This window comes from Aquarana catesbeiana, linkage group LG06 (assembly GCF_042186555.1).
Source record: "Aquarana catesbeiana isolate 2022-GZ linkage group LG06, ASM4218655v1, whole genome shotgun sequence".
NCBI lineage: Eukaryota > Metazoa > Chordata > Amphibia > Anura > Ranidae > Aquarana > Aquarana catesbeiana.
The window spans coordinates 157,079,145-157,098,396 of record NC_133329.1 but is presented as its reverse complement, the minus strand read 5'-3'; the positions used below and the strand labels follow the sequence as shown (position 1 = coordinate 157,098,396).

Below are 19,252 nucleotides of genomic sequence, written 5' to 3'. Positions count from 1 at the left end.
CGTTCGGTCGGCGGGAAGGGGTTAATTTGTTCATAAACGACCTGGAGGATGGGATAAACAGTTCAATCTCTGTATTTGCAGACGATACTAAGCTAAGCAGGGCAATAACTTCTCCGCAGGATGTGGAAATCTTGCAAAAAGTCCTGAACAAATTAATGGGGTGGGTGACTACATGGCAAATGAGGTTCAATGTAGAAAAATGTAAAATAATGCATTTGGGTGGCAAAAATATGAATGCAATCTATACACTGGGGGAGAACCTCTGGGGGAATCTAGGATGGAAAAGGACCTGGGGGTCCTAGTAGATGATAGACTCAGCAATGGCATGCAATGCCAAGCTGCTGCTAATAAAGCAAACAGAATATTGGCATGCATTAAAAGGGGATCAACTCCAGAGATAAAACGATAATTCTCCCGCTCTACAAGACTCTGGTCCGGCCGCACCTGGAGTATGCTGTCCAGTTCTGGGCACCAGTCCTCAGGAGGGATGTACTGAAAATGGAGCGAGTACAAAGAAGGGCAACAAAGCTAATAAAGGGTCTGGAGGATCTTAGTTATGAGGAAAGGTTGCGAGCACTGAACTTATTCTCTCTGGAGAAGAGACGCTTGAGAGGGGATATGATTTCAATTTACAAATACTGTACTGGTGACCCCACAATAGGGATAAAACTTTTTCGCAGAAGAGAGTTTAATAAGACTCGTGGCCACTCATTACAATTAGAAGAAAAAAGGTTTAACCTTAAATCACACACATAGGTTGGACTTGATGGACTTGTGTCTTTTTTCAACCTCACCTACTATGTAACTATGTAACTATGTATGTCAGCTTTCGCCATTAAAGCACCCCTGCCAAAAACCCAAACTTTTGCAGTAGCATCTTCAAATGTTGAATACGATACTGAACACAAAGATTCATCAATTTTATCATTTAGTGAAGAATGGTGGTGAATTAACCTAAAAGTATTGGGCTCCTTTTTGGGGACCACACCAAGCAGTGAATTCTGAATTTTCGAAAAGGGGGGGACATGAAAGGACCCGCAAAGCGGTCCTCCTCAATCTCTCTCCTAACCTTTTCCTTTACTACCTGAGGAAAAGCCAAAACAGATTGTAAATTGGGCAACCTTACAACCTTCACCCTTGAATTCCAGGATAGGGAAACCAAATTCGAAACCCTTAAGCAAGAAAAGTGGCTTCTCCCTGTTTGGATACTGCTCCAACCACAGGCGCATGTTTTGAAGACTCACAGGCGTGCAGGCTCTTGTGAAAAATATCCCGCTGACTTGGATCAGCAGCCACAGTTTTTTTATAACACTTTGCTACTGAATTCCCCCCTGAACAAAATGAGCATTCATGCCTGTAGCGACACGATGTGCTCCATTTGCATTGTGATTCGTTAAACGCAAAACACACCCCTTTCCGATATGTCGGAACCGCAGCTTGATTCCCCACCGGCACTCTATTTCCACTTACTTTTTGTGGCAAGATCAAGTTTAACCACAGTCCTACATCTTTCATTCCCCAACACAGGAACGGGTGGATGGCTAACTTCTGACGAAGGGATTCACCGTAGTGAAACCATATGAACCCCCCAAAATTCTTATAAGCCTTGAGGATATGATTGACGTGTTAAAAAAGGCCGCCACATAACTCTGGACACCTTTCAGCCAACACACCCGCAAAAATGCAAAAACCTTGCAGCTAATTGAAAATAGGATTTTTATAACAGCTTACCTGTAAAATCCTTTTCTTTGAAGTACATCATGGGACACAGAGCAATAGTAATTACTATGTGGGTTATAGGCCACCTTCAGGTGATGGAAACTGGCACAACCTAAACAGGAAGTTGCCTCCCTATATAACCTCTGCCACTATAGGGAGTACCTCAGTTTTTGTAGCAAAGCAATACACTTGTATACCAGAAAGAGGTGAGGGACCTCTGTGTCCTGTGATGTACTTCAAAGAAAAGGATTTTACAGGTAATCTGTTATAAAAATCCTATTTTCTTAATCGTACATCACGGGACACAGAGCTATAGTAATTACTATGTGGGATGTCCCAGAGCAATGCCAACTGAGGAGAGATAGACACAACAAAAGTAGGGCAACATGAGATCAGAGGACTTATACTGCTGCCTGCAGCACACTGCGCCCAAAGGTGACATCCTCATGTCTTTTTACATCCACCTGATAGAATCTGGTAAATGTATAAACTGAAGACCAAGTTTCGACCTTGCAGATTTGAGCCATGGAGACTTGGTGATGCACTGCCCATGAAGCACTAACAGCCCTAGAGGAGTGCGCTTTGATCTGAGAGGGTGGAATCTACCTCTTTAAACCATAAGCTAGAATGATTACTTGTCAAATCCATTTAGAAATACCAGATTTCAATGCTGTCTGTCCTTTTTGGACCTTCAGGCAACACAAACAAAACATCCGTTTTTCGAATCTGAGCAGTCGCCTTTAAGTAGACCTTGACTGCTCTCACCACATCAAGAGAATGTAGTGATTTTTCTTCCATAGAACAGGGTTCTGGAAAAAAATGAAGGTAGAACAATATCCTGGTTTAGATAAAAACCTGACACCTTCGGTAGAAAGTTAGGATGAGGACGCAATACTACCTTATCCTTGTGAATAATAATATGGCTCTTTACAAGAAAGAGCAGCCAACTCTGATACCCTTCTTGCAGAAGATATGGTTACCAGAAAAACTAGTTTCCTTGTCAAAAGGACCAAGGGAATATGTTGTATCAGCTCAAAAAGGCTGTTTTTGTAACACCCGATAGAACTAAATTCAAGTCCCAAAGGTTCAGGGGTGACCTAACCGGGGGATTAAGCCACGTTACCCCCTGAAAAAAACTACGAACCAAAGAATGTGAAGCAAGTGGTCGTTGAAACAATACTGATAAGGCCGAGACCTGGCCTTTGAAAGTACTCAAGGCCAGCTTAATTTCTAACCTCATCTGCAAAAAGTCAAGGATTCTACCTATGACATACTTCCTGGGGTGCCAACCCCTGGATTCATCCCAGGAGACATATGCCTACCAGACTCTATAATATGCGATTCTGGAGGCCGGCTTCCTTGCATTATCCAAGGTAGATACCACTGAACTTGACAGCCCACGTTTCTTCAGAATGTGGGTCTCAATAGCCAAACCGTTACATTTAGTGTTTGTAAGGTAGGATGGAATACTGGACCTTGCGAAAGAAGGTCTGGACGTGGCGGTCCATGGGACCATGGTACCCCTACTGCCATCCTTATGATCTCTGCATACCAAGATCTCCTGGGCCACGCTGGGGGCCACAAGAATCACCAACTTCCCTTCCTGCTTGATCTTGCGAAGAAGTCGTAGATGCAGGCAGAATAGGACGGAATGCATAAATCAGTGAAAACTGATTCCACGGGAACACCAAGGCATCTGTTCCGCATGCTAGTGGATCCTTTGTTCTTGACACAAAGTTGTCAATTTCTTTGTTGAACCTGGACGCAAACAGATCTACGTCTGGGATCCCCCCTCTTTGACATATTGACAGGAAGATATCGGGGTGAAGGAACCATGCACCCGGGAACAAGTGATGGCGACTTAAGTAGTCCACCTGCCAATTTTCTATCCCTAGAATGAAGACTGCCGATAAGCAAAGTACATTGTTTTCTGCCCAAGATAGGATATGATTCACCTCTCTCTGGGCCGCACAACTTCTTGTGCCCCCTTGGTGATTGATATAGGCCATTGCTGTGGCATTGTTGGATTGGAACCTGACAAGACAATTCCGTAAACTGAACGTTCAGGCCCTCACGGCCAAGTGCTCTGCCCAAATCTCTAGAATGTTAATGGGCAAGGTCATTTCTGATCTGGACCACTTCTCTTGGACAGTTGCCTCTTCCAGGACTGCTCCCCAACCTAAAAAAGGTTGGCATATGTTGTTATCACTTCCCAGGTAACTGTAGGAAGGATTTTCCCCTTTGCAGATTTTTGGTTATTAACCATAAACTGAGGCTCCGGCGCACCTTTGGAGTCAGACACATTGGGAAATCTAGAGCTTGAACCTTCTTGTTCCAAGCCGATAGGATACTGTTTTGCAGCAGTCTCGAATGAAACTGAGCATAAGGAACGGCCTTGAATAAAGCCACCATCTTTCCCAACAACCTCATGCAAAGATGATTAGAAGGATTCATCTTGCTTCGACCACCTGAATCAGTTCCTTTATATTGCTGATCTTTGCCTGGGGCAAGAATACCCTTTTCTGGGTGTATCTATGATCAGACCCAAGTATTCTAGCCTCCTTCATGGTTTTAAGGAAGATTTCTCTAGGTTGAGAATCCAACTTGGGTATTCCAGGTAGTCGAATGTGGTGACCATACTTTGGTCTAAGCGGGCTACCGATTGGTCTATCAAAAGCAGATCGTCTAGGTAAACTATAATTGCTATACCTTGGGCCCTTAATCTGGCTAGAGGAGGAGCCAGAACCTTTGTAAACACTCAAGGCGCAGTAGCTAGACCAAAAAGCAGAGCTACAAACTGAAAATTAAGATTTTCTACTTTGAAGATATTACTGGTGAGCGGGGAAATAGGCACATGGAGGTATGCATCCTTGATGTCGATTGACGCCAGAAGTTCTCTTTGTAGGATGGAGACAACTGATTGGATTGACTCCATGCGAAAAAATAGTGGATATTCAGGAACCGGTTTAGATTTTTGAGATCCAGAATGGGTTTGAGATCTCCATTCGGTTTTGGCACCGTGAAAAAAGGTTTGAACAAAACCCCAACCCCTGCTCTTTGATGGGGACCACCATGATCACTTTTTGCCAAAGATGGTCCAATGCTTGAAAGAAAGATTTCTTTTTCTCTGGATCATTAGGAACGTTTGATCTGAAAAAACGAGGAGACAGGAACTCTTGGAACTCCAGTTTGTACCCTGGAGCTATTGAGGAAGTCCCCCATCTGTCTCGACACTCTTTCTGCCAGACCCTTGAGAACTGCAGAAATATTCCCCCTATTCGAGCGAGCGGGTGCACCTCCTCATAAGGTGGCTTTAGTATTTTGTAGGTTTCCTCCCCCAAGACTTCTTTTGTCCCTGGGGTTGACCCTGAGGATTACCTCTTGAACTTGATGGCAGAAGCCGTTGTGACTGCCTAGAGGCTGATGCCCCTGGCACTGGAGAAGGAGCTAGTTAAAATGAAATACCTTTACTCCTTTTGTTAAATGGCAAAGGGGTACTTCTTCCACTAGAAATTCTTTGGATGTATTACCCAATTCATCCCCAAACAGCCGTTTCACCACAAAAAGGAAGACTAGCCAGGAGCTTCTTGCATGGCGCTTAGCTAAAGGCGTGAGGCCTGAAGGATAGAATCTCTCATAGCGACTATTGCTAACATAAAGCTGCTAGTAGCTTGCCAGATCCTGGGCCTGCTGAACAGGATAACCTTGAGCACCTGTTTAAACTGGTCTCTCAAGGATTGACCAATTACTGTCAGCGCAGGCTGAAACACTCAACCTGCCAGAGAAAAAAGTGTTTTTTAATAGGAATTCCAACTTTTTATCTGTTGGATCCCTAAGCATTTGAGCATTGTCTGCCGGACAAGTCAAACTTTTATTCACAGAGGATATAGCAGCATTAATTGCTGGTATCACCACCTTTAGTGAATTTTTTCCTTCATAGGATAAAGTGTGAAAAACTTTTTAGGAGGGAAAAAATGCTTAGCAGCCAACTGAAGCTTGCTTGCCAGGCTGACAACAATACTGCTAATCAGTGGTTTAGTGTAGCCAGCCTGTGACAGGAAGTGCTATTACCTTTTAGGATCTGCAGATAAAAAAAATATTTGCTTAAAAAAAATTGTATATAGTGAAACATTATGCCAAACATACTAAAAAATAAATTCAGGTTATACTTTCATCAGTTAAATTAGTCAACAGTAGAAGCCACTCAATTTTTGTAATGTTAAACATGGCTATCCTCTGTTTTGTTTTGTTTCTTTTAGACGGATTCCTTCTGAGACATGTGGCCCCTTCCGGAGTCTGTCCACTCCTTATGAATCCATTGATACCTGGATAGATCAGATAAACTATTTTGATAATGCCAAATGGGTAGTGTGGATTTATCACAACCTAATTCAAAGTGTTCTCTTCTTCTACATCCTCACCCTGTTAGTTCTGTAAGTATACATTTCCGGTTGAGTCCCATTACCGCTTTTTTTATCGATCGCACCTAAACTATATATATAAAAAAAAAAACATTTAACATAACCCAGTTTACCAGTCCTCAGATTAGGTGGCTGCATTTGTTTTCTTTTTTTTTTTTTTCAGTTTTTCTCTTTTATTTTCTCCTGTTATTCCTGTGAATAACATAGTGCCTGTCACTGGGTGGCTATGCTCTCCCCTCCACTTTGGCTATGGAGGGAGCCTAAACCCTGTATAAGAAAAAACAAAAAATGATTTAATATAATCTAGTCTACCAGTCCTCAGATGAGGTAGCTGTATTTATTTTCTTTTTTCTTTTTTTCCCTTTTCTTTTCACCTGTGAATGACACATTGCCTGTCACTGGGCAGCTACATTCACCACTTTATCTAAGGAGGGAGCCATGGTGGCCACCCAGGCCGGACTTTAAACATGTCTGCCTTTGTTCATCTTAATTATATAGGGGTAATAGGATATGTAGTTTACTCAATAAATAAATGTTTTTGTTTCAGAGGAAGTAGCAAGCATTTCTGGCAAGATCAGCAAGTATTTTCTGTACTTGCTAAAAATGTTCTGAAAATCCTGAAAAAAAAGAAAAGCAATGCAGCCAATACATTCAAGGACTGACAGCTAGGCCATACACTAATAGAGTTTTGTTTGAAAATTTTCATTCTAAGAATGTTTGTTCGATTTTCTATTTGTTAGTGGGGTTAAAGCAACGTTCGTTTTTGACCACAGTGACAAGCAAATTCGAAGGAGCAGGATAGTATTTTATTTTTTTTGAATGAACCAATTTCTAACAGTGTTTGTGTTTTTCATTTGGGAAAATCCATTCATTCCTAAATCGAATGTTAAAAGCAAATAACATTTTGAAGTACTTCCAAACAAAATAAATTCAGTCTTCAAATGTTTGTATGATTGTCCATTAAAATTTCCACTAGTGTATGGCCAGCTTAACTCTCTAGTTGCTTTCTTACATTAACATACATTGGCAATGATTTCTAGCTGTGACAGAAATTCCCCTGCCTGTTTTTTTATTTTCACATAGCAACACAAAGGTATACCTCCAGCCATTTTGCAAAGAACTAGTCCCTTTCTGTCTTTATGACTGATGTTTATTAAAGAATTTGAGTTAATTCCTACCCCAATTAATACAGTAAAACCTTGGATTGTGATCATAATTCGTTACGGAAGCATTCTTGTAATCCAAAACACTTGTATATCAAAGTGAATTTCCCCATAAGAAATAATGGAAACGCAAATGATTCGTTCCACAACCATTTATTCATAAGTCCTTCAGTTTATAGTCCATATAAAAAGCAATGTGATAGGTTGTGTAACCAAAAAATGTCCATCCACAAATGGCAGCCTTCACAAGGGGATTAGAAGCAAAATCCAGCAGGAGCTACAACATTTAACAACTCACATGGTTGATGATTTAAAACAGAAAAAAGGACCCTAAAAGGGACACTTGTACCCCCTGGTACAGCGGGACTTTATAAGCGAACAAAGAGAATTTTTTTTATAAAAACATATTATTTATTTGAAAATTGCTTAAAAAAGCATAAAAACATGATAGAGATTTAGACACAGAAATAATCTATACAAAATATTATACAGAGTATAGAAGTTTTTTTTTAAATACATGGTGTATTTTTTACAACTCCAAATATAAACACATATTTCTCCATGGGCCTGACATGTTTCAGGACCTTCTTCAGAGGCGTTGGAAGAGAAACATGGATGCATTCAATATTGAATTTTATGGGGAAAATTATATAAAAAATGTACAGAAACCAATTTTCTTGGAAGATAAAATAGACTTCCACCGCCAGCTATCCATCAAGGGGATGATGGGCTCCGATTGGGCTCAGAAAAACCCACACAAAGGCCCCAAAGAAACGGATGACCCCCACCACATCCACAGCAGAGCCTTTTAAGTATGGATGCAGTTTACTCGTGGCTGGGGCGTTGTTACTTGTTGGCAGGTATGGTCATGCAAACCATACCTGCCAACAAGTAACAACGCCCTATCCATACTTAAAAGGCTCTGCTGTGGATGTGGTGGGGGTCGTCTGTTTCCTTGGGGCCTTTGTGTGGGTTTTTCTGAGCCCAATCGGAGCCCATCATCCCCTTGATGGATAGCTAGCAGTGAAAGTCTATTTTATCTTCCAAGAAAATTGGTTTCTGTACATTTTTAATATAATTTTCCCTATAAAATTCAATATTTAATGCATCCATGTTTCACTCCCAATGCCTCTGAAGAAGGGACATCGTCCTGAAACATGTCAGGCCCATGGAGAAATATGTGTTCATATTTGGAGTTGTAAAAAATACACCATGTATATAAAAAACTTCTATACTCTGTATAATATTTTTTTTTCTAGACTATTTCTGTGTCTAAATCTCTATCATGTTTTTATGCTTTTTTAAGCAATTTTCAAATAAATAATATGTTTTTATAAAAAAATTTCTCTTTGTTCACTTATAAAGTCCCGCTGTACCGGTGGGTACAAGTGTCCCTTTTAGGGTGCTTTTTTCTACAATATTTTGGGATGTTGGCAACGCTTCATTAAGAATTAAAAATTCTTACTGTGGTTCACCACTATATACACGATGATTTAAAACAGGCACATCTAAGTATGCAGGCATCCGGGATAAAGCTATCCAAATAGACCATCCCCCATACCGCCGGCCCTCACCGCTGTCTACAATCATGACCGGGAAGACTATCCTGCAGTAGAGCGATCTGAAAGTGAGGCTTGAACCCCGGATGCCTGCATATTTAGATGTGCCTGTTTTAATCATCAACCATGTGAGTTGCTAAATGTTGTACCTTCTTTAAATGTATCCATATTACTACACTTAGAGGCATCCTCGCTCTTCTCTTTTTTACTCAGTTGTGACTTGACACTACTTGTATATCAAATCAAAATTTATTGAAAAATGTTGCTTGTCTTGCAAAACGCTCTTAAACCAAGTTACTCTTAAACCAAGGTTTTACTGTACAATGAAAGAATGTCACTCTAGCTTGCTAGAGGAGGTGTAGTACCACATTTTCTAAATGGTGGAAAAATGTCTCAAAACTTACAAAATGTGGAGTAATCCAGACCTTTTGGTTAGTGCAGTAGAATCCACAAGTACATAAAGTCAATGGTCTGCCTTAACCTGATCCAGCTGGTTACTGCATCTACCACAGACAGGCACAGGCTATACACAGGCAGTGATGTGGAATTAGCTGTCCACTTGGATTAGTAGTCTTACAGGAGGAAAAAACATCAGTGAGGGACATGGATGGGGGGATTGAGATGAGTATAACTGGCTTCACCAGGTAAGGGAAACTTTACATTGGGGCCCGATGTGTTGGGGGGGGGGGGGGGGGGTATAGGCAAAAAAATCATACTTGGTTGGGTTTTAAAATAAAATGTGAAAAAAATAATAGTGTAATTTTAGTGACAGCATAATTTTTCTCCACTTACAGAATTATTTCCTATCTTAACTGGCACATTGTACAAGGCAGGAAGATCATGGTGAAACATCTCTTGGAACAAATAGCCAATGTAAGTAGGTCCTAATAGTTTTATTTATTTTTATTAATCATAGCCCAGCTCCAGGATATTACAACCTCCCACTTCCCTCTAACTAAATACTGGCATGAAGAAAAAAAAAAAACTATCCAAATGTTAATTTTATTTAAAGCAGAATAAACCCTTTTATCCTTTACAGCCAATGAAGCTGCCAGTATCTGTTTGATCTGCAGTTGCAATGGTCCTGCACATGTTACATCAGCCATTTGATGGCTTGACAGTTTGGATAAGAACAGAAGCACCTGTGACAGTTCTCATTCACAACATGTCCTTAATATAACTGTTTTAGGAAACCGTCACATCGATGAGTTTAGTTCCGCTTTAAAGTAAATGTAATTAAAAAAAGAGAAGTAACAGGTGCATACTAGTTCATTATGCCTTTTCCCTTACAGGTGTAGGGAAAAAAAAAAAAAAGTCAGCGGGTTTACTACCGCTTTAATGCAGGAACAGACAGCAATAAAAACGGACTATTCTAATCCATCTCCACTCTATACAAAACTAAAAAAAAAATTTTGCCTTTAGTTATACTTTAATTCTTCATGGCATAGATTCAACAAGGTGTTGGAAACATTCCTTCGAGATTTTGGTCCACATTAACATGATAGCATCACTGCTGCATTTTTGTGGGCTGCACATCCATGATGCCAATCTCCTGTTCCACCACTTGCCAAAGGAGCTCTATTGGATTGAGAACTGGTGACTGTAAAGGCCATTGGAGTACAGTGAACTCATTGTCATATTCAAGAAGCCAGTTTGAGATGATTTGAGCTTTGTGACATGGTACATTATCCTGCTGGAAGTAGCCATCAGATGATGGGTACACTGTAGTCATAAAGGGATGAACATAGTCAGCAACAATACTCAGGTAGGCCATGGCATTTAAACGATGCTCAATTGGTACTAAGGGGCCCGAAGTGTGCCAAGAAAATATCCCCCACACCATTACACCACCACCACCAACCTGAACCATTGATACAAAGCAGGATTGATCATGTTGTTTACGCCAAATTCTGACCCTACCATCTAAACGTCACAGCTGAAATCAAGACTCATCAGATCAAGCAATGTTTTTCCAATCTCCTGTTGTTCAGTTTTGGTGAGCCTGTGCGAATTGTAGCCTTAGTTTCCTGTTCTTAGCTGACAGGAGTGGCACCCATTGTTATCTTCTGCTGCTGTAGCCCATCTTCTGTAATGACTTCAGCCATGGAAGATTTTACCCCCTTCCTGACCAGAGCACTTTTTACAATTTGGCACTGTGACGCTTTAACTGACAATTGCGCGGTCGTGCGGCACTGTACCTAAATGAAATTTGTGTCCTTTTTTTCCCACAAATAGAGCTTTCTTTTGGTGGTATTTGATAACCTTTTTTTATTTTTGCGCTATAAACAAAAAAAGACCGACGATTTTGAAAAAAAAAATAATAATTTTTTTTACTTTCTGCTATAATAAATATCCCCCAAAAATGTATAGAAAAACAAATTTCTTCCTCAGTTTAGGCCGATATGTATTCTTCTACATATTTTTGATAAAAAAATTGCAATAAATGTATATTGATTGGTTTACGCAAAAGTTATAGTGTCTACATCATAAAGGATAGATTTATGGCATTTTTATTATAATTTTTTTTTTATTATTAGTAATTTATTATTAGTAATGGCGGTGATCTGCAATTTTGGGACCAGTGACATTTATACAGCAATCGGAGCTAAAAATAGCTACTGATGGGCAATCAAGGGGCTAAGTGTGTTCCCTCAGCGTGTTCTAACTGTAGGGGGGATGGGCTACCACTACCATGACAGAGATCTATGTTCCCAATGACAGGGAGCAGTAGATCTCTGTCATGTTACTAGGCAGAACAAGGAAATGCCTTGGAAAACACTCCCGTGGCAGGCGAGTGAGCATGCTGCCAGCACCCTCGCTATCCTGCTTTTGCGGACTCATGCAGGGGCGTAGATAAGGGGGGAGTCAGGGGTGTTCAAACCCCCCCAGAGCATCCTGGCAAAATGCCCAGACAGTGTCCCTGCTGTTTATCCCCAGTATCGGCACAGTAGAAGCAATCAGAGTTTCGAATGCAGCAGCCAGACCCCCTTCTATTGTGCCCAATCCCCTCAGTTTAATAAAGGGTTCTCCTGAAAAGCATGAAATTACTGCGAGGTCTCAGATGCCGGCAATTGACAGTGCACAGTTGAGGGAAATACTAAACTCCTCCTTTGAGGTATCATATGACACAGCTGAAGGGAGACTGGGGATGCAGAAGTTTTTCTACTTCTGTGCCGTGCTGAATCTGAGGTCTGGTAAGTGGGGAGGCATCAATTTTCTGTTTTAGGAAGAAGGAAGTAAGAATTCCAGTCTGGGGGAGTTTCTTTTGGGTGGTGGTTAAGGAAAGGGGGGTGGGTTTGCTTTTGGAGAAGGGGGGGGGGGGGTTCTTGTAAGGGGGTGGTTAATGGCAGGGATTTGCTTCTGGGAGGGAGTTTGATTGGATGAAGGGAGATTTTCTTCATAATTAGAAATCTTTGCTGGGGGAGAGGGTGTTGACTGAGGGAGATATTTTTGCTTTGGTGGGTCGGTTTAGAGACAAGGGGGTTTAATTTTTGGGGAGATATTTGAGGGAGGGAGATATTTTACAGTGGGAACCTTTGCTTGGGGAGAGAGGGTTCTTAGGATGGAGAGGGGGATTTCTTTTCCTTTAAAAGAGATGTTTTTTTTTTAAAATTACACTTACCTAGGTGGATGGAGCATCGATCCAACGTTGCATCTGTCCCCAGTTGCTTCTAAGCCCAACAACAGAGTGATCAAAGACCGCTAATTACTCAGTTCTCAGCTTTTAGTGAGCAAAGAGTGGTGACTGTCAGTCCCTGGCTCTGCCCCCCCCCCAAGCTCACTGGAATGCCAGGCTGTGGAGGGGGCAGGAGCGGCTGGCTCAGGTTCTCTGCAGCTCACTGAGAGGCTGAGCTGCTGGTCCAGGCATCTGGGTGAATCCTGACTTTAAAGTTAGGATCTTTCCACAGCCTGGACCTGCTGAGCAATGTCAGCTGACAGTGGGCTATAGCTGGCTGTCGGCTAAAAATGGGTCACAAGAGTGCAGACCGAACTGTACTCCTCCCCAGGAGAAGTACAACCAAGCGGTATGTCGTCCCTTCAGAGCGCATGCACCAGTGAAATCACTGGCTGCTTTCCATGTGAATATCTCCTAAACGCCACAAGTTTAGGAGATATTCACTATACCTACAGATAAGCATTATTATAGGCTTACTTGTAGGAACAAGTTCAAAAGCTGGGTATTTTTTATTTTTTCATCTCTTAGAACATTTCACAAAATTTCTTAGGACACTTTTTTTAAGGTTTAAATAAATCACGAAATTTACTGCCCACCACAATATGTTGCCCCTTGCACCTGCTCAACTTGCACAGTAAGGTTAGCTAAAATCCAGTCTTGGGTCTCATTCATCTATCATCTATCCTACATGACTATGGTGCAGCAAGTATACTGCAAATACCTGCACCCGGGATCAGATGTTCTAATATCTGCTCAGCCTGTACATCTGAGTGATGGGCTGAAATGAGCCAAGGCTGTCTACTGCTGTAAACATGTATCCACACATATCTGCACATCCAGTGGTTACCTGCAGGTAGGGATACATTTTTGCCCTTGGATAAAATCTCTCTGCATCAAGGGTCAGAAATTTGTCCCTAACAGCTGGTAACCACTGTGACCCATGGTTTGCCAGTGTGCCACTCAGGCTCAATCGATGTGGGGAGTAATGCAGATGATACCGAATGTGCTGCAGGGGTGCCAGGGAGGGATGGAGCTCATCCCAGCTCCTGTAGTCACCGAAGAGAAGAGAGGAAAAAAAATCCCTGGTGCCACACATCCACTGAGTCCTATGGTAATGTAGTAGTGATGCGAGAGACCTCAGCCTGGGTTCCCGCCAGGCCACACCCCAATGTGTTTGCTTTGTCTCCCGGACCTTAAACATGGGGACCACTGGATGTGCAGATACATGTTAACAGCAGTGGCTCTTTTCAGCCCATCACTCAGGTGAACAGGACCTTAAACATGAGGACCACTGGATGTGCAGATACATGTTAACAGCAGTGGCTCTTTTCAGCCCATCACTCAGGTGAACAGGTTGAGTAGCTGACAAAAATTGGAACATCTGGGATCCTGGCTGTAGCTATTCACGGTATATTTGCCATTCCATGGCCATTTAGAACATATGAATGAGATCTAAAGCCTGGTTCACACGGTAAGTTTTTTTTAGTTCAACCCAGCGGGCTAAATGAAAAAAAAAAAATAGAGATCTTAGGGGGAGCTTGCTGTACTAATGAGTACACTACCGCACCACAACTGCGTGCATTGCGTTCTATTCAGTTGAATGGGGATAATTTTTGCTGCGCTGCATTGCAAAGTCTCATGGCCCCACTCTGCTGTCACATGTTTTTACCGTACCTCCCCCAACATAAAAGTGTAAATGATGCCTTTAAGTCTGAAAGACCTGAACCCCCCCAGGAAAAAAAATTATCTATGGCTCTGGACTGACGTACAGGTACGTCAATTTACACAGGTGTGTGCCATTCTGCCGACGTATATCGGCGTGAGTCGGTCAGCAATAGGGATGAGCCGAACACCCCCCTGTTCGGTTTGCACCAGAACTTGCGAACAGGCAAAAAATTTGTTCGAACACGCGAACACCGTTAAAGTCTATGGGACACGAACATGAATAATCAAAAGTGCTAATTTTAAAGGCTTATATGCAAGTTATTGTCATAAAAAGAGCTTGGGGACCTGGGTCCTGCCCCAGGGGACATGCATCAATGCAAAAAAAAGTTTTAAAAAAGGCCATTTTTTCGGGAGCAGTGATTTTAATAATGCTTAAAGTGAAACAATAAAAGTGTAATATTCCTTTAAATTTCGTACCTGGGGGGGTGTCTATAGTATGCCTGTAAAGGGGCGCATGTTTCCCGTGTTTAGAACAGTCTGACAGCAAAATGACATTTCAAAGGAAAAAAAGTAATTTAAAACTACTCGCGGCTATTAATGAATTGCCGGTCCGACAATACACATAAAAGTTCATTGATAAAAACAGCATGGGAATTCCCCAGAGGGGAACCCCGAACCAAAATTAAAAAAAAAAAAATTATGTGGGGGGGTCCCCCTAAATTCCATACCAGGCCCTTCAGGTCTGGTATGGATAATAAGGGGAACCCCGGCCAAAATTTTTTAAAAAATGGCGTGGGGTCCCCCTCAAAATATATACCAGACCCTTATCCGAGCACGCAACCTGGCAGGCCGCAGGAAAAGAGGGGGGGACGAGAGAGCGCCCCCCCTCCTGAACCGTACCAGGCCACATGCCCTCAACATTGGGAGGGTGCTTTGGTGTAGCCCCCCAAAACACCTTGTCCCCATGTTGATGGGGACAAGGGCCTCATCCCCATAACCCTTGCCCGGTGGTTGTGAGGGTCTGCGGGCGGGGGGCTTATCGGAATCTGGAAGCCCCCTTTAACAAGGGGACCCCCAGATCCCAGCCCTCCCCCCTGTGTGAAATGGTAAGGGGGCACAAAAGTACCCCTACCATTTCACGAAAAAACTGTCAAAAATTTTAAAAATGACAAGAGACAGTTTTTGACAATTCCTTTATTTAAATGCTTCTTCTTCTTTATTTAAATGGTTCTTCTGGTTCTTCCTTCGGTGTTCTTGTCCGGCATCTTCCTCTGTGGCATCTTCTTCCCTTCCTCTCCTCGGGCCGCTCCGCATCCATGATGGCATGGAGGGAGGCTCCTGCTGTGTGACACTTCTCCTCTTCTGACGGTTCTTAAAAAATGGGGGGGGGGCACCCGGGGACCCCGCCCCCCTCTGACACACGGGGACTTCCCAGTGGCATTCCCCGTGACGTCAAAGGGGGGCGGGGTCTGGGGGTCCCGTTGTTAAAGGGGGCTTCCAGATTCCGATAAGCCCCCTGCCTGCAGACCCTCACAACCACCGGGCAAGGGTTGTGGGGATGAGGCCCTTGTCCCCATCAACATGGGGACAAGGTGTTTTGGGGGGCTACCCCAAAGCACCTTCCCAATGTTGAGGGCATGTGGCCTGGTACGGTTCAGGAGGTGGGGGCGCTCTCTCGTCCCCCCCTCTTTTCCTGCGGCCTGCCAGGTTGCGTGCTCAGATAAGGGTCTGGTATGGATTTTTGGGGGGACCCCACGCCATTTTTTTTTTTTTTGGCGCGGGGTTCCCCTTAAAATCCATACCAGACCTGAAGTGTCTGGTATAGATTTTGAGGGGGACCCCATGCCATTTTTTTTTTTAATTTTGGCCGGGGTTCCCCTTAATATTCATACCAGACCTGAAGGGCCTGGTATGGATTTTAGGGGGACCCCCCACGTCATTTTTTTTTTTTTAATTTTGGTTTGGGGTTCCCCTGTGGGGAATTCCCATGCTGTTTTTATCAATGAACTTTTATGTGTATTATCGGACTGGCAATTCATTAATAGCCGTGAGTAGTTTTAAATGACTTTTTTTCCTTTGAAATGTCATTTTGCTGTCAGACTGTTCTAAACACGGGAAACATGCGCCCCTTTACAGGCATACTATAGACACCCCCCAGGTACGAAATTTAAAGGAATATTACACTTTTATTGTTTTACTTTAAGCATTTTTAAAACCACTGCTCCCGAAAAAACTGCCGTTTTTAAAACTTTTTTTTGCATTGATCCTTATCCTCTGGGGTAGGACCCAGGTCCCCAAACACTTTTTATGACAATACCATGCATATAAGCCTTTAAAATTAGCACTTCCGCGGCTTTCGAATTTGCCGCGAACACCCCAAATTGTTCGCTGTTCGGCGAACTGGCGAACAGCCGATGTTCGAGTCAAACATGAGTTCGACTCGAACTCGAAGCTCGTCCCTAGTTGGCAAGCGGTTAAGGTTCGATGTGTTGTGCATTCAGAGATGATACCTTGTATGTAATGAGTGGTTATTTCAGTTTACTGTTGCCTTTCTATCATCTTAAACCAGTCTGCCCATTCTCCTCTGACTTCTGACATCAGCAAGGCATTTTCATCCACAAACTGCCGCTCACTAGATATTTTCTCATTTTCAGACCATTCTCTGTAAACCCAAGAGATGGTTGTGCATGAAAATCCCAGTAGATCAGCAGTTTTTAAAATACTCAGACCAGCCCGCCTGGCACTAACAACCATGCCACATTCAAAGTCACTTAAATCCCCTTTCTTCCCCATTCTGATGCTCAGCTTGAACTTCAGCAAGCTGTCTTCACCACATATGGATGCCTAAATGCATTGAGTTGCTGCCATGGGATTGACTGATTAGCAGTTTGTGTTACCAAACAATTTAACAGGTGTACCTAATAAAGTGACTGGTGAGTGAATAAAAGTGATAGTTGTTACATGAAGTGCATCAAATTGTACTCCATTTTATGATGTTTGGGTATGAATGTTCTTTGTAGGAAGGAAAGGATAAGTACTTTTTAATTCAAGAACTCCGTAAAGCACAGAAGTCAAATGTAGAAGACCATGGAGTTTCGCGAAGAACATCACAGAGACAGGTTAGTATCTGACTAAAACTGAAAATACTGAAACTACTAAATACACGTTTTGTTTTATTTTTCATTTGTTCTGTAAAATGCTGACTAACCATAGCTTTGTTAAAATGTATCAAGTCTGTGTGCTTAAATATTAATATTAGTTTCAAGGGAGTTATTGGGAGAATGGGCCCCACCCCAAACTCACCAGAAGAAAAAAAGGCAAGTGGACTATTGCGGTACATATAGAATGGGTATAGCCATAAAGTATAAACCAATAGTAAAAAACACAATATTTATTTATACAAAAAAAGCAAATAGACAGCAAAAGACATATATATTAAAAGGATTTTGTGTTTTCAGATGACATGTGACATTTCAACATGTTTCGCGGGTTTACCGCTTCATCAGGACAATACATCTGTAGACATAAATGAGAATATGCAATTAAATACCAAATAACAATTTTAAGCATAATGGTAAACCGGGGAAGGTAGAATAAGGTGATAAAACTCCTTACCCGAGCCCCGGGGTGTGTGGCGAACAGACCATCCGGCCAAGCCTCCCCCGGCGATTGGGAAGGGAATATGCGACACCGGCTAGACTCTAGGTAAATAGTTATAAGAATGATATATGAACCGGGTGATCCGTATGAATATGGGTAGTGTTAGAACATACACCACAGCAGTGTTGGACAAAGCATGCAGTGAGTGGAAAATTCACACCGGTGTGAAGGAAAAAAGATAAGAAAAGGGGAAAGTGAAAGGTTATGAGAACGAAAGGGTGAAAGGAAAGGAAAAGAAATGAGTATGGGTGGGAAAGGTAAAAGGCTAGGTGAAGCATAAATCAGACTCAAAGGGGGGGGGGGGGTGAAGTGAATAGGAAGGTGAAGACTGGGGAGGAAAGGAAAAAGGGGGGGGGGGTGAAGCCGAGGATGAGTGACCAAAGCCAGAGCAAATCACAAAACTAGTGAGGACAAACGCAGTGTACCAGATAATGAGGGTATTAGCATATGGAGCCCAGGAATCTATAGCCAAAGAGACCTAAATACATCACGGGTGTTCCATTGACCTAGGTGGACTGCATCAAACATACGAAGCAACGGACACAGGGGCCTTGGGAACAGCTTCCGAAGTCTAGGAAATACATATGTAAACATTAAACGAAAAGAAGCTACATAAGTGACCACTGCACTATTAGAGGCAGCCATGTGTATTGCAACCACAAGGAAATAGCCCAAGGTGAATCTATAATTGTAGAACTTGTGAAAGGACTTACCGGTGATGGAGTGTCTCAAGGCACATCTGGGCCTCCTGCTAGCCTGTGTATCTGGCGGCCACCTGCCGCCATATATAGTCCCTTCAACCCCGCGGCGTAAATCGGCACTGCTAGCATCCGATGATGTCATGGGGTCAAGGGTCCCGCGTGCGCGCCTGTGCACTAGCCTCTAACCCGCCGGACAGGGGACGGCACACAACTAGGTGCGCGCGCATCCCCCCATCACTGTGCGGCACTCAGGCAGGGCAAAGCATGCCTGCGCAGAGAGACGGGACAAAGTCCCAATTGAGGCGGGTGCAAGTGGCCGGGGAGGTGCTCAAACGAGAAGACCGTCACTCGGCCACCAGGGAGCCTACCAACCGCCGGGAAAGTGGAAGCCAAGGAAGCCAAATCCGCCACACACATCGGAGATGAAGGGCATAGAGCTTAAAAAAGGGGCAATTGCATCAAGAAGCACAAAATTACAAAATACAAAATTAAGTAAAATTGAATACATTACATACATAGTATTTTAGAACAATAATCATAACTAAAAGGATCAAGTGTCCTCAAAAGGTAAGGTCCAAAATTAAAAATACAAACATGGATGGGACAGTATAGGTGACTGAACATTAGAGAAACCTTGATTGGTATCCTATATATCAAAATATCAAGGAATAACAATAGCGGGGAGATG

General features: G+C 42.7%; 1 protein-coding gene and 1 long non-coding RNA gene across 4 annotated transcripts in view; one reads left to right on the top strand and one right to left on the bottom strand.

Annotated features, from left to right (window-relative positions):
* The window catches only part of LOC141101781 (uncharacterized), a 128,691-nt gene that overhangs the window by 63,646 nt on the left and 45,793 nt on the right, over window positions 1-19,252 (bottom strand). The gene's annotated exons all lie outside the window — the stretch shown is intronic.
* The window catches only part of TMC5 (transmembrane channel like 5), a 276,225-nt gene that overhangs the window by 247,622 nt on the left and 9,351 nt on the right, over window positions 1-19,252 (top strand). For all 3 annotated transcript variants that reach the window (XM_073591105.1, XM_073591106.1, XM_073591108.1), the window contains exons 18-20: window positions 5,979-6,152; window positions 9,657-9,735; window positions 17,224-17,322. In XM_073591105.1, the coding sequence (XP_073447206.1) occupies window positions 5,979-6,152; window positions 9,657-9,735; window positions 17,224-17,322 (352 nt within the window). The remainder of the gene's footprint in view (window positions 1-5,978; window positions 6,153-9,656; window positions 9,736-17,223; window positions 17,323-19,252) is intronic.